The sequence below is a fragment of the Chenopodium album genome, chromosome 22 (genome assembly GCF_948465745.1).
Source record: "Chenopodium album chromosome 22, dcCheAlbu1.1, whole genome shotgun sequence".
Taxonomy (NCBI): Eukaryota; Viridiplantae; Streptophyta; class Magnoliopsida; order Caryophyllales; family Amaranthaceae; genus Chenopodium; species Chenopodium album.
Genome location: NC_137855.1, coordinates 8,845,446 through 8,860,193, shown reverse-complemented (window position 1 = coordinate 8,860,193; position 14,748 = coordinate 8,845,446). Strand labels below are relative to the sequence as shown.

The following is a 14,748-nucleotide window of genomic DNA, read 5'->3' as shown; positions in this document are numbered from 1 at the left end:
GGTGATCTTTAGTTATATATATATAGTTATATAGTATTGAATGAGAAGTATTACTGTACAGCTGTACTCAGTATAATCATAAATTAGTCGATAAATAATAAAAGTATGAAATATGTTAATCTGGTATTTGCAATTTTAATTGTAGCTTCCAATACACAACTAAAACAAAAGTAGGCAAAAAATCTGAGCAATATTTTTTCTTATTGTAAGATTATTTTAAAATTTTGATTTTTGGTATATAATTGATTATTTTTTTAGAAAGATTTGTGAATAAATATTTTATTTTAAATATAATAATTACTACATGTTAATATGGAATATGTAAAAAAATTAAAAATAAATAAATAATATGATTTTTGTAAGTGATTTGTTTCCTTAATTGAAATATTTTTTTTAGTAAAAAGAAAAAAAATAATTAAGGACACACCAGGAGATGACACGTGTCATTGCTGGTGTGTCTTTTAGTATATAGTATTGTTTCCTTAATTGAAATATTTTTTTTTTAGTAAAAAGAAAAAAATAACTAAGGACACACCAGGAGATGACACGTGTCATTGCTGGTGTGTCTTTTAGTATATAGTATTGATATGACCACACCGACCGTGTGACTAGCCACATACAAAACTTACCCATTTAGGTATCAGGTTTTTTCGGGTTGTAAATTTCTTAAATAAAAGCCACAAAAATTTCTAATTAAAATAGAAAAATATTCTATATTCTAAATAAAAAGGCCATAAAGCATTTACCATTTTGTATCTTAAATCCTTAATAGTAACAGAATCGAATATAATATCTTTTAAAAACAAAGTGAATTTGGGTGAAAAGTTAAAAAGTGAATTGAAGAGTGAAATGAAAACTTTTAGGTGAAATTATAAAATTTTCGATCGGTTTGGATTTTAAATATTTTAGGCGATGTTTACCTCTCCTTAAAATACTACTCCGTACTTGGTATTACTCAGTTAAAGTAACTCATTTCGGTATAAATAAGTTCAAGTTTAGCAAAAATAATTTTACTCCTCCGTCCCATTATACTTAACACAGTTCCCATTTTCGTCAGCCCACATAATACTTGACACATTACCGAATATGGAATGGAACCATTAATAAAAAAATATCTTTCCTCATTTTCTCTCTCTTCATCTACTTAACTCTCAGTCCTTCACCCCACTTGTTGTTTTCTTGTAATATGAATATACAAAATAAATCTTTTATATAATAAATAAATATTTAAATAGACGTAGTTTTCTTAAATTACGTGTCCATCCCAATATTCTAAGTATAATTATCAACCAATGTTTTAAGTATAATGAGAAGGAGAGAGTAAATCAGTGAAACAAATAAAAATTAATTTAATTTCACTAAAAAAATAATTTAATTTCATTAAAAATAAGACGAGTAGAACATAATATAACCCCTATCACTCCATATTTCTATTAGGTTCGGTTATTTGAGTTGGGGACGGTTTTGAATTTTCTGGATTGAGCACCCCTACAACTATAAACTGGGCTCCATTACTTTTAGGCCCAAAAGGCTTTTTCATATTTTTATTTACTGCGAGTAGTATTTTGTTTATAATTATTGCGGTTATAAATCCGTATTTTATAACAATTGCTGCTGAAACTGACAATCGATCATAAATTAATTAATCATGAAAAAAAAGCTACGTTTTACACAATCGTAATTCAATTTCCGGCAAATGCATGAAATTGGAACCAAAATTCTAGGGTTTTAGCATCTAATTCCGAGGTTTAACAACAATCAAGCAGCAACAATGGCGGCAGCAACGTTGCAGCAAACATCTGCAGACCTAAATAAATCGAGAGCAGTTCTTCATCAACTCACTGACACTTTCCAATCAATTCAATCTCACGTTTACTCAGTTATGGCGCTTTCGGATCAATGGGGAGCTTTCCAGAACTCCTTTGTGTCAGTCCAGCATTCACTCGGAAGCCATATTAGGGAGCTTGAGGTCAAGGAGAGAGAAACAAATTCGCTGCGAATTGCGTTGGATAATCGGGAGAAAGAGGTTGAATTGCGTCGGAAAAAGCTGGAATTGGTTGAGAATTCGTTGAGTGAGGGGTGTAAGGAGTTAGAGATGAGAGAGAGGGATTATTCGGAGCGAGTTCAGGTGTTGGAGTTGGAGAAGAAGCGGGTTAAGGAGTGGTTTAAGGCCGCGGAGGCGAAAGAGAGGCGAATCAAGGAGCGGATTGTTGCAGTGGAGAAGAGGGAGAGGGAGGTTGAGGTGAGAGAGAGGAGGGAAGGGTGTGGGGAGGTTGAGGAGAGGGAAAGGAGGGTGGAGGAGCGGGAGAAGGAAATTGATAAGCGAAGCGAGGCGGTGGAGGTGGGGGAGAATGGGATAAATAAGAGGTGTATTGAGGTGGAGAGGAGGGAGAAGGAGGTTGAGGAGCGAAACCGGGTGGCGGAGTTGAGGGAGGAGGAGATGGTGGTGAAGGAGAAGCGAATTGACGAGCGTTTTGAAGAAATTGGATTGAGGGAGAAGGGAATTGATGAGCTTTGTAGGGTGCAGGAGTTGAGGGATAAGGAATTGAGTGAGAAGGGTAAAGGGTTGGAGTTGAAGGAGAAGGAGATTGATGAGAGGTGCAATGTGGTTGAATTGAGGGAGGCGGAAATCGAGCAGCGTTGTAAGGGACAAGAGTTGAGGGATGAACAATTGAACGAGCAATGTAAAGAATTGGAGTTGAAGGAGAAGAAAATTGGTGAGCGGTGTAGGGTGGTTGAATTGAGGGAGGCGAAATTTGATCAGCGTTGTAAGGTACAAGAGTTGAGGGATAAACAATTGAAGGAGCGTAGGGAAGAATTGGAGGTGATAGAGAAGCATATAGATGAGTGTTTGGATAAGTTAAAATTGAAGGAAAAGGAAATTGATGAGAGGAGTAGTGTGGCGGAGTTGAAGGAGAAGGCGGTTGATGAGAGGTGTAGTGTGGCGGAGCTGAAGGAGAAGGCGATTGATGAGAGGTGTAGTGTGGCAGAGTTGAAGGAGAAGCATATAGATGAGTGTTTGGAAAGGTTAAAGTTGAAGGAAAAAGAAATTGATGAGAGGGGTAGTGTGGTGGAGTTGAAGGAGAAGGCGATTGATGAACGTTGCAAAGTAGTTGAATCTAGGGAGAGGGAGATTAATGAGCGGTGCAAGGGACAAGAGTTGAGAGAGAAGAAATTGAATAAGCAGTGTAAAGGGTTGCAGTTGAAAGAGAAATGTATAGGTGATCGTTTGGGAGAGTTGGAGTTGAAGGAACAGAAAATTGGTGAGCGGTGTAGTGTGGTTAAAATGAGGGAGGCAGAAATTGATCAGCATTGTAAAGCACAAGAGTTGAGGGATCAACAATTGAGTGAGCGTTGTGAAGTGTTGGAGTTGAAAGAGAAGCATATAGATGAGCGGTTGGGAGAGTTGGAGTTGAAAGCAAAGGAAATTGATGAGCGGTGTAGTGTGGTGGAGTTGAAGGAGAAGGCGATTGATGAAAGTTGCAAAGTGGTCGGTTCTAGTGAGAAGGAGATTGATGAGCGGTGCAAGGGACAAGAGTTGAGAGAGAAGCAATTGAATAAGCGGTCTAAATGGTTGCAATTGAAAGAGAAACATATAGATGGGCGTTTGAAAGAGCTAGAATTGAAAGAGAATCAAATGGAATTGAAATACAAGCAGACAGAAGAGGCTTGTGAGGAGCTTAAATTGAAAGAGAAGCGAATGATAGAGCATACTGAAGAGATAAAATTGAAAGATAAACAAATTAGTGAGAAATGTGGAGAGCTAGAGTTGAAGGAAAAGCATATTAATGAGAGTTTTACATCTTTGGATTCGAAAGTGGAGCATATAAACAAGCGCTGTAAAGATTTATCATTGAGAGAGAAGTTAATTAGTGATCGTAGTAAAGCATTAGATTTGAAAGAAAAGAAGATGTACGAGCAGTCTCAAGCACTGGAAGTGAAAGAGAAGGAAATTAGTAGGCACACCAAGGCAGAGGAGTTGGGAGAGAGACAAAGGGATAAGCATATTAAAGCCTTGGTGTTAAAGGGGAAGAAAATTAACCAGTGTTTTCTGGAGCAAGAGTGCAAGAAGAATGAAATTAATGACCCTTGCACGAAATTGGAATTGAAAAGGGAGCACTTGAGTGATACCGGTGGCATGAAGAAGAAATCTGAACAAAACAGTAGTTTTGGATTGGGTGAAAAATTGCAGTGTCTTAGTCTTAAGCAATGTATGACAGATGGGAAAGCCTTGCAGATGTTTTTGAATGATCGAGTCAATGAACACAGGTTCATGGAAGAAGAGATTAGGGATGCTCTCAGGTTATCTTCGGAACCAGGCAGGTTGGTATTAGCAGCTTGTGTTGGGTTTTTCTCACCACATTTGAAGAATGGTGATGTGATGTATGAAACAAGTGCTGTTAGGAGTAGCTGTGTGCTACTGTTGGAGCAATTGATGAATTTAAAACTTAAAATTAATAAAGGTTTAAAGAAAAACGCCAAGAAGGTTTTTATTCTTTGGAAAGAGAAAATGAGAGAAGATGGAGAGAGTCGTATTGTGGTGCTAAGCTTCTTACTGTTTATAGTTGCATTTCGCTTGAGTTCAACTGTTAACAGGGATGAATTGCAGAGGCTTTTTAAGATTGTGGATCAGGATAGGATAGCACCTCGATTGGGTCTGGAATTGGACTTATTCGAAGAGAATGAAGGTGAGCTTCTCATCTGTTTCCCATTCAATGCTTTTGAGACCCATTCTTTATAGTTTTATTTAAGTGCAATACATGTCTAAGGTTGTTGTGATTTTATGTTCTGCTATCCTTTTGCATTCTGATGTTCAATATCAGCTAACCAATTAGTTTAAAAAATTGTGTTCAAAGATTTATTTGAAAGACGCTCTTTGGAAGAACCTACTATGAATAACATATTGTGGATTTACTAGAAAATTGGTTGAAATAAGCTTGATTGAGAGTCAGAGTAGGCTTAACTCTGTCTCGTTAATCTGAACAATTAGCCCTGTAAGGCTGTAACCTTTAATATTATACATTGACTTGTGACAAGAACAAGCAAACTACTAGCTGGTAGCATATTATGGTAACCCACCTTTCAGGTTTTGATGTTGTCCTATGCCTTACTTTCTTGTTTCATTGCCATGCCACAGGATTTATTTCAACAATCACTATAGTAATTAGTCAATTACGGTCCCAACTCTCAAAGCCTTTCAGCACATTTTGATTTTTGTCTATTATCTTCTTCTATTGATTTTTTATTGTTCCTCTCTTACTTCATATTTTTTAATGCACGGTTTGACCATTATTAATTTTATTATATAATGGTAGGAATTATTATAAGTTGATGATATACATTGAGAGATGTATAGTATTAAAATATATATATATATATATATATATATATATATATATATATATATATATATATATATATATATATATATATACACACACACACACACACATCCAATACCATATTACAAAAATAACACTTAATTTCATACATTAAATAATAATTTAAAAAAGGGTGCTCATGGAGGGTGTGTGTGGATGGTGTAAAAGTCAATATGAACGGCGATAGAAAAGAGGGGGGGGGGGGGGGGGGGAAGCCTAATCAACCCTTGTTTTAGTGTACACAATACCAGCTTTTTTGTTTTTTTTGTTTTTTTTTTTTGACAAGATCACAGTAGCAGTTGATTACACATGTGTTTATATCTTGAAGTTGCTCAAGTTTGTTGTTAGACCAGGCTTCACTAGTATTATAATTTTTGTGGATATATGTTGATGTTGTTATTGTAAACTAGTGCATAAGAACTTTTAGGCCTGAAATATGTAGATACACGAATTTAGTTTTCCTTGAAAATTGTTGGAATGTTGTTATTGTCTATGCATCTCTTTTGAGGAAGTTGCAAGTCTTGCAATTGTTAAATTTTAGACCTCGTTAAATCATAATGATTAGAGGATTTATCAAAAAGGCATGTGATTAAACCACTAAGTAATTTTATGATACTATAGCTGACCTTGGACGTATGTTTTGCCCTTTTGTTTTCCTATTCCTAATAAAACCGAATATTAGTATGGAAATAATTGTTTGTGTGATATGAAGGATCCATGGCTTTTGTCATCTTTTGTTTTTTGATGCGTCTAAGCATACTGTTTTTGTTGGATTATATTTATTTGCATCAATGTTTGGGTTGTTCATAATGCATCTTTTGAAATTTGGAAGATTTTGATTATCTATTAACCTATACTAAAAGCACATCCTTCCATGACACTTGTCATTAAATAAATCCCGCCTTTTTCGCTTCTTCTCCTTTTTTTTTTTTTTTTTTTTTTTTTTTTTTTTTTTTTTTTTTTTTTTTTTTTTTTGCAAAATCTCTAAGTAAACTATTTATACCTTGTGATATTATCTGTCCAGTTTAACAATCATATTCCATATATGTCCAAATGAAATATTTATGATATATTTAATATACTTTATATTTTGTAATGTTATTGTCAAAATATTTAACAACCGTGCATTGCACGGGATTTTAACCTAGTTCTTTTTATATATTGCAATGCACTAATTAGTAACTAATGTCTTGCTTCGTAATCCAATATATTACTTATTTACCATGGTGCTTAACTGCTTATGCTTGATGCTTTTATATCTCAGTACTCCCTGTGTGACTCTATCACTAATTGTTTGCCCCATACTCATATTTTGCCTTTTTAAATCTTAAGGAAATTGATGAGAGAGAAGAGTAGTGGGACCTAAAGTAATTGTGTGAGAGTAAAGTTGTGGTCCACATGCCTATATATGGTATGGAGCAATCTTTAAAGGGGAGCCTGATCAACCCTTGTTAGTGTACAGAGTACCACCTGATGCCTTGTGTGTTAATATTTTTTTTCTTATTGGAGCTACAAATATTGAGGTTAAAAAAAGAGAGGTAGCTCAAGCTTGTTGTTTGTTAGATGAGGTATCACTTGTATTATGATATTTGTGGATTTATGTTGACGTGTTGTAACTGACACAAAATGATTTTTTTGGCCTGAAATAATTAGATGCGTGAATTTAGTTTTCCTTGGAAATTGTTGCAATGTTATTGTCTTTGCATTCTTGCGAATAATGGCGGTGGGTCCAAACGCAGACTTTATTGGACCCTATCCTTTAATACGAGTATGTGTCTTATTTTTCTAGACCCATGGGGTCTGGGTAGGGTAGGGTATGGTTCTAGTCTTCTGGATGGCATTGGGTAGGGTAAGGGTCCAAGTATAATGTTTTGAAACCCAAACCGTACCCACGGACCTATAAGACCCAGACCTTATCCAAACCCACACATAGACCCACACAATGAATTAAATTAATAAAAAAAGGTTACAAAATCTAATTAAAAAAACCCTTAACAAAATAAATAGTCATGTTCTCATGTACTTAGTTTAAATTTTTGCACCCAATACAAACAATTGTATACTATAAAATAGACATATACAATATGGGGAATAAAAGTAGATGGACCCATATTAGACCTTGGACCCTACCCAGACCTGCTAGACCCATAGGGTCTTAAAAATTTAGACCCTAGGGTTCTTAGACTTCCAAGTAAGGTATGTGTATAGATAAAAAAAAATGCTGTGGTTCCAGATCTGAGTATTACTAGACTATACCCATTGCCATCCCTACAAGTCACGGCAGTTAGTTTTTGGACCTCATTAATTATAATAAAATAAGATGTGTTAACCTCATTAAATCATAATTACAAAGTATTTGTCAAAAAGGCATGTGATTTATGCACTAAGTAATTTCATGACATTATAGATGAGCTTGGACATATCACATATGTTCTGCTTTATTGTCTCCTATTCCTAATAAAACTGATTATTAGTATGGAAATTAATGTTAGTGTGATAGGAAGGATCCATTACTTTTGTCATCTTTCATTTTTTATGCATCTAAGCATTACTGCTTGTGTTGGATTATTTTTATTTGTATCAATGTTTGGGTTGTTCATAATGCATCTTTTGAAATTTGGAATATTTTGATTATTTTTTTAATATCATTGTAATTAACTAACTAATGCCATGCTTTTTCCAAGATTTTTATCATATATAGTACTAATTAACCATGGTGCTTAATTGCTTGATGCTTTTGTATCTCTACTCTAGTATATTTTTTATGAAAAGTTTAAAAGTTGAAAACAGTTGCATATAGCTCATAGCTCAGAAAGTTAAAATGGGTAGCTATAATATACTTTGTATACAATAAAATATTAAAGATGAATATAGAATAAGAATCCATTTGAAAAGTGAACTACATAGTTCAGATTGATGTGGGGTTTTGAATCCACACCTTTCACAGCATCCCTGCTATGGACTATTTCCATTATGTTAATCCACTTCAGTGAACCAAGCAACCCCATGTGAATTTGTCATGCATTTTGTGATTTTATGTAAAATCACTCATATATCTGTCTTGAGATGTGCAAGGTCTGTTGAAATGCTGATAATTAGGCTTCTATGATGATTTAGTCAAACTGGATTTGAATAATTTATACTTTTACCTCTATGTTGGACTTTTTGTGTTTAGTAATCAACCATTAAGTGTGTGTGTGTGTGTGTAATTTATATTGTATATATTTATGTATCTGGGTATCCTGTATAGTTTGTTGTAATATTGTGTGAATTTTCTATATTTGGATCTCTCATCTCTTAGATGCTTTTCCCACATCAAATGCTAATGGTTGTTTCAACATGATTTGTTTGGCTAGGAAGCAATATGGCCACTGACCTCCTTGAAGTAATGACTAGACAACAACAGTCAGATAAATTGCAAGGGATTGACACAGTTGATTCGTCTTCCATAAATCATTGCAGTGAGATACACTCGCTGTGCCACCGTATGGATGCAAATGGTCTAAGACTATATATAAGACAGCATCCGACAGAGCAAAATTTTTCTCCAGAAAAGGTTCTAGATGCATTTCGATGTGCACCAGACCCAGCAAAACTGCTTCTTGATGTAGTTCAAATTTTCAACCAACCGAAGGCAACACCAGTCGAGAAAGCTAATTGCATATTTTTGTTAGAGCTGTTGATGAAACTACAGAAGCAACAACCTAGAATCAATTCCCTTGGTCAGGTAGAGCAGTTGGTGAAACCACCATCAAAATTTTCACTTGGTTTAAAAAATAAAGCAAAAAAGTTTGCTAATAAATGGAGACGAACTTTGCCTACGAAAGGCTTTAAAATTTTGGAAGTTTATGGCTTTCTGCAATTTCTAGCCACATACGAGATAGCCAGTTTATATAATGCAGATGAACTTTTTCAACTATTCAAAAAATGCTATGGTGAGCGCTTGGTCTTCCGGCCTGAGCAAAATCCATACTTGTGCCGTACACTGGGATTAGAAAAAAGAATTACAGGTATGTCTCCTTCTCTACCGGAACACATAAAAAGGCTTCCAGAGCTCTAGTTACTAGAGACTGATTCCTTAGTTTCACATAAATCATCTTGTTGAACTATATATTGATCATTTCTAATATGTCTAATAGAACAACTTTTACCTAGTTTTTCTCCTCTGCATTGTCAGATTGTCTCTTGCTGAAGGGTGCGTATATTAAGAAAATGTCATTTACACATGTAGTAATTCAATGTTGTCCATTTAGGAGATATAAAGGGAAATGATTTTTTAGAGCAAAGATAACATTATTTGCTGCTTTCTGGTGTTTACAGAAGGAAGGACTTGAGATTGCTTTTATGTTTGATTTAACTAATCTTCCATCTCTAAGTTAACTTACATGCCCACTTCCTTTCAGCCTATGAGCCTTTTGTTTCTGCAAGACTTTTTCCTCTAATTTTAACCCTATATTCTCACAAATTTACAGTGTTTTCACTCTCCTGATTCTACATTCTGTTTTCCCTCCAATGTGATATTGCAAGATATGTGACAATCGAGGCATAAACTTTAGAAAAATGGAGAAATTGTTAATGGTGAAAATCAAAGGACTAAAGGTGGAAACTGGAAAGTGAGTATGATTCTGAGGAAGTGTATGATAGGGCATGCCATTTATGGTTTGTTGGCTGTTCATGCTTGTGATACTCCCCTTGCTATTAAATAGGGAGGTGGAATTTCTAATTTGGGTCTTTGGTAAAATTTTATTATATTATACAATCACATAGTTAATTTTTCTATGTGGAAGTTTGGGTGTTAAAAAAATTTTATTTTCTCCCCCCCACCCACCCTCCTATCCAAAATCCTAGTGTTTGTGCTGACTCTCTTTGTGGGCCTCTCTGCTTCACTTTTCTCATAGCATCTCAAGGATTGTGTGATATTGTTGATGTTCTAGTTGATTGCCTTTCTTTCATAAAGTATGCCAAATTTGAGATAGTTGATCCTTTACAATATTTGTTTTCTGCTACTATTCTAAGGTAATTACGCTGTAAGCTGTTCTTTATTTGATTACTTTAAACAGGTCTTATTGAATCTTTAATCAAGGAGAACCAACGACTTCAGGCAGTCAAGTACATCTGTGCTTTTACGATGGAATCTTATTTTCCGCTAGCTCCTTTACTAAAAGATCACCTTAAGTTCACCAAGAAACAAGTGAAGTTACGGAAGGGAAGAAAAAATTCTCATGCATCAAAGGTAATATTAGTTTGGGCAGCCTTAAAAACCCCTTTTTTTGCTTAGCTTTCGTCTGATGTGACTGAGAGAGTTTGTATTCTTATGGAATAAATTATTGCCCTTTGTTTAATGCTTACAGTTAGTATTATAATTATGGTTTAACCTTCAAAGCTATGGCTCTTGCTCTAGGGGCCATTTCACTTTTCAATCGGATCTGACACAGTATACAATTCTGCTATCAGATCAGACTTAAGAGAGGTTAATTTGATCCTCTTAACACCTCTTCAATTTTCAACCATGGCTAATTACTTTCCAAATGCAAAAAAAAGTTCCAAACTTGTTTTGAATAACCAATTTTCTAATTGCCTTTTGCATTTTTTTTTTAGAGAGAGACAATGTTCAATTACTGTGCTGGTGCTGAAGTTTCCTTCCCCCTTACCACACTTCCCAACGACTAAAATAAAAGCTTGAACTATTGCTAAATTGTTGTTGAGGGCATAGAATAACCCCCCCCCCCCCCCCCACACACACACACAAAGAGAGAGATGTATGAAATGATCCTCTATATCAATGATAACTTGGGGAGATTTCTGAGTGGAAGTCTAATTTTGGTATAATCTCTTATTTATTCTAAATGAAATTGATGCTGTTGGATTTGAAATTATTTTGAATTGAAATTCAATCCTGGTGAGGTAGATGTAGGGCTTGACAAGGTTCAGATATCTTGTTGAAGATGATCAAACCGCATCTAAGGTTCAGATACACCTGCAAAGCTGCGGTATGTCCTATGTTATAGAATTAGTAAATGAGAGTATAAGAAGACTAGAAATCTTGGATGGCATGGTCATGTCATATGTCACTCTATGTGATGTTAAGTGAGATTGGTAGGGGACTATTTAATAAAGGAAGGAGAAAAGGGGAATTAAATTAGTAAAAATCATTCAATCAATCAATCAAAGCCTTAATTAAATTAGTAAAAAAGAATAAAAAAAATTGTTCTCTTTGTGTATGATCTCCTTACAGATTATCTGCTCTATGCTGTTATTAGTAATGTTAATTAATACTAGATGGAGATTTGTGAATGTGTTTGAAGGAGGAACAAGGAAAATGCCAAATGCTAATATAGAACTAAGAGAATGGTCCATTTGGGGTAATTAATGGGTCTAATGGTAATGATATTTTATTTTTGTGAAGAAAGTTTTATGCCAACATCCATGGTATTGTTTTTGTTGCTTATATACATGTTAGATTGCCTGGTATAATACTGATTTTGTTTTTCAACCCCTCACTTCCTCACAAGGGGATGTTTCATGGAGTTTGTATCGTCTCCCCAGCGGCCCAGATGTTTTGTTCTATTTAAATTAAGTAGATTTATAATAATAATAATATTTTTATCAAGTATAATCATAATAATATCTTTGCAGATTGAATCTGCTCGCTTTGAGATGCGTCACCTGCAAGATGTACTGAAATACATTAATGATTATAAGCTTGAGTCAGAATTCGCAGATGTTTCCCTTGAATTACAAATTGAAAAGCTGGAAAAGCAGATTGCAGAACTGAAGACTTCCACCACTGAAGTGGAACAGATGGTAGCTACCGAAGAAGGGTATGACATTTCCATAAATTTGGAAATGGATATGGTGGAAATTGGTTCAACTAAGGTTGGTAAGAAGGCAGAAAAGAATCTATTGCCTTCTGACACTGCATCAGAGTTGTTTGGTGGGAAGAAGCGCACTTCCAGCTCCTCCCCTTCCTTAGTGCTGCCAAAAGAAAAGCGCCTTAGAACAGGGGCTCTTGAATCTCCTGTTCTTCCTAATAGACAGTGGCCACAACCTGGGCCTTGTACATCTGGACATCAAGCGCATGTTAAGCCTGATGAACTCCCTGTGTCGCATCCTGTTACATTGCCTGCTGTAAATGGGTTGAGTGCCAAATCTGGTTTATCTGATAATAGTTATGGTGCTAGTGCCACTCGCACTCCCTATAAGGAGACTCAGCAAATCGGACCTACTGCCGGAATTTGCCCTGGTAGCATTAATATAGAATTGAAGACTACCACTGCAGGAGTTGAACAAAAGTTGGCTAATGAAAGAAAAGAGGATCTTAAGAATACCTCTTCTGAAAAAATTGAAAAGGATATAGTAGAAAACAATTCAACTCAGGTGGTAAAAAAGGCCGAAAAAATTCTCTCCCCAGCCTTTTCTGAAATTGTAGCAGAGTCGTGTGGTGAGAAGTACTATTCTAGCCCCTCCTCTTCCTCAGTGCTGCCACAACAAGCAAAGCACCTTAGACCACAAACTCTCGAGTCTCCTAATCCACCACCCAATTATCCCAAAACATCCATGAACCCTCCACTGCCAAGTCTGCAACCATGGGGGCAACATAGACCTTATACATTTGGACATGTAGCCCATGATGGACTCAATGGACGTACTGCATTTCATCCTGGACAAATACCTGCTGTAAATGGGCCAAGTTCCCATTTTGGTGGCCCTAGTAGCAGCTATGGTGTCACTCCCTGTTGGGGAACAGGTGAGTTTAGACCTACTGCTGGAATTTGCCCCAGTGATACTCCTGCACCACAGTTTAGACCTACTGCTGGAATCGGCCCTGGCATTACTGCTGCACATGGACAGTTTAGACCTTATGCTGGATTCGGTCCTGGTGATACTCATGCACCTGTACAATTTAGACCTGCTGCAGGAATCGGCCCTGGCAGTACTCCTACACCTGGACAATGGCCTGCCGCTGGAATTGGTTGTGGCAGTACACCTGGACAGTTTAGGCCTGCCGCTGGAATTGGTTCTGGCAGTATACCTGGACAGTTTAGGCCTACTGCTGGAAGCTATCCTGATGGAACTCCTGCACCCGGACAATTTTGGCCTACTACTGGAATCAGCTCTAATGTTATTCCTACACCTGGATATTTTGGTATAATTCTGAACTTTTATACAATAATCTTTGATGTTAGTTCAAAGCCTTTGATGTAAATTTGTCATATATTCATAAGCTTTTGCAACTCATTTTATTATAATCTCTTGACATTTTGTTTGTTGTTCAGTTGGAAGTCAGGTGCCGCCGTATAGGCCGTGATAAACATAAGGCTATTTGTCAATTGCACTCAACCCACAAGAGGATGTATACGACAGGGTGAACCTTTGAAATATCAGTTCTCCGGTGTCAAGACAGGTAATTGGTAGGCTAACTTATTATCTTGGGATTATTGAAGGTTGATGATAAAAGATGCTTACAAGTGGAATTGAAGTCTTATTCCGGTTTGAATGTGCTTAGAAGCGAATCTAGAGGATATGTCGAAACAACCATAAACAGCCTTGTGCTTGTGTCTAATTCTTTTTTAGTTTGGTTTGTACAGGGTGCTCTGTTTTTTCTTTTTAGTTCAAATGCTTGATCCTCAATTATTTCAATTGTTTAGCTCTTAACTGTGTATGTTGTAAAGCCATTAGAGTAATGATCAAACATGGTTTATATTCACGGGCCATAGTAATGTGTAAATTGTAGTGTTTAAGAAAGGAAGCAAATCAGCTAAACGTGTACTAATAAGGTATCTATACCATTTTATGATTATTTATATCATATACGTAGTACTTGTAATTTATATATTTGTCTTGATTTTTGTTGAGCTAAGGATTATACTGAGTATTTCAAGATGGAACATGTTATTGTATTCTTCCGAGATGTGATCATTTTGAAAGAGTGCCAAGGACTTTAACAGCTTGTTTGGATAGAAAGATTTGGGGGAAAAGGAAGAGAAATGAAAGGGAGAGATACAATTTCCTCTGTTTGGGTAGTAAAGTATGGAGGGAAAGTAAATGGAAGGAAAGGGTTTGGGGAGAAAATATTTCAATAATTGCTTAGGAATAAAATCTTTCCAAAATAGTAAAGATTTGGAAGAAAAATACAATTATACAAAGCAGATTTAAAGGAAAATAAAATATACAAACTGATTTTTTTTTTTAAATACATAAATTTTCTCTCTCCTTAAATTGGGGGAAATTGGAATTCTTACGAAAATTTCCCCCAATTTCGTAACCCTAAGGGGGTGTTTAGTAAATGGGAATAGGGGGTGGGAATGGAAATAATAATCCCTAATCTTTGTAAACCCATGTTTGGTTGGTGGGAATTAAAAAAAAA

General features: G+C 35.7%; 1 protein-coding gene across 1 annotated transcript; it reads left to right on the top strand.

Moving 5' to 3' along the window:
• Positions 1-1,643: 1,643 nt before the first annotated feature.
• On the top strand, positions 1,644-14,095 carry LOC145604842 (uncharacterized). The gene is made up of 5 exons (XM_081660815.1): positions 1,644-4,688; positions 8,738-9,391; positions 10,442-10,614; positions 12,018-13,527; positions 13,658-14,095. Exons 1-5 carry the CDS (start codon positions 1,772-1,774, stop codon positions 13,687-13,689), a joined length of 5,286 nt encoding a protein of 1,761 aa, XP_081516941.1. The 5' UTR covers positions 1,644-1,771; the 3' UTR covers positions 13,690-14,095.
• Positions 14,096-14,748: the final 653 nt, after the last annotated feature.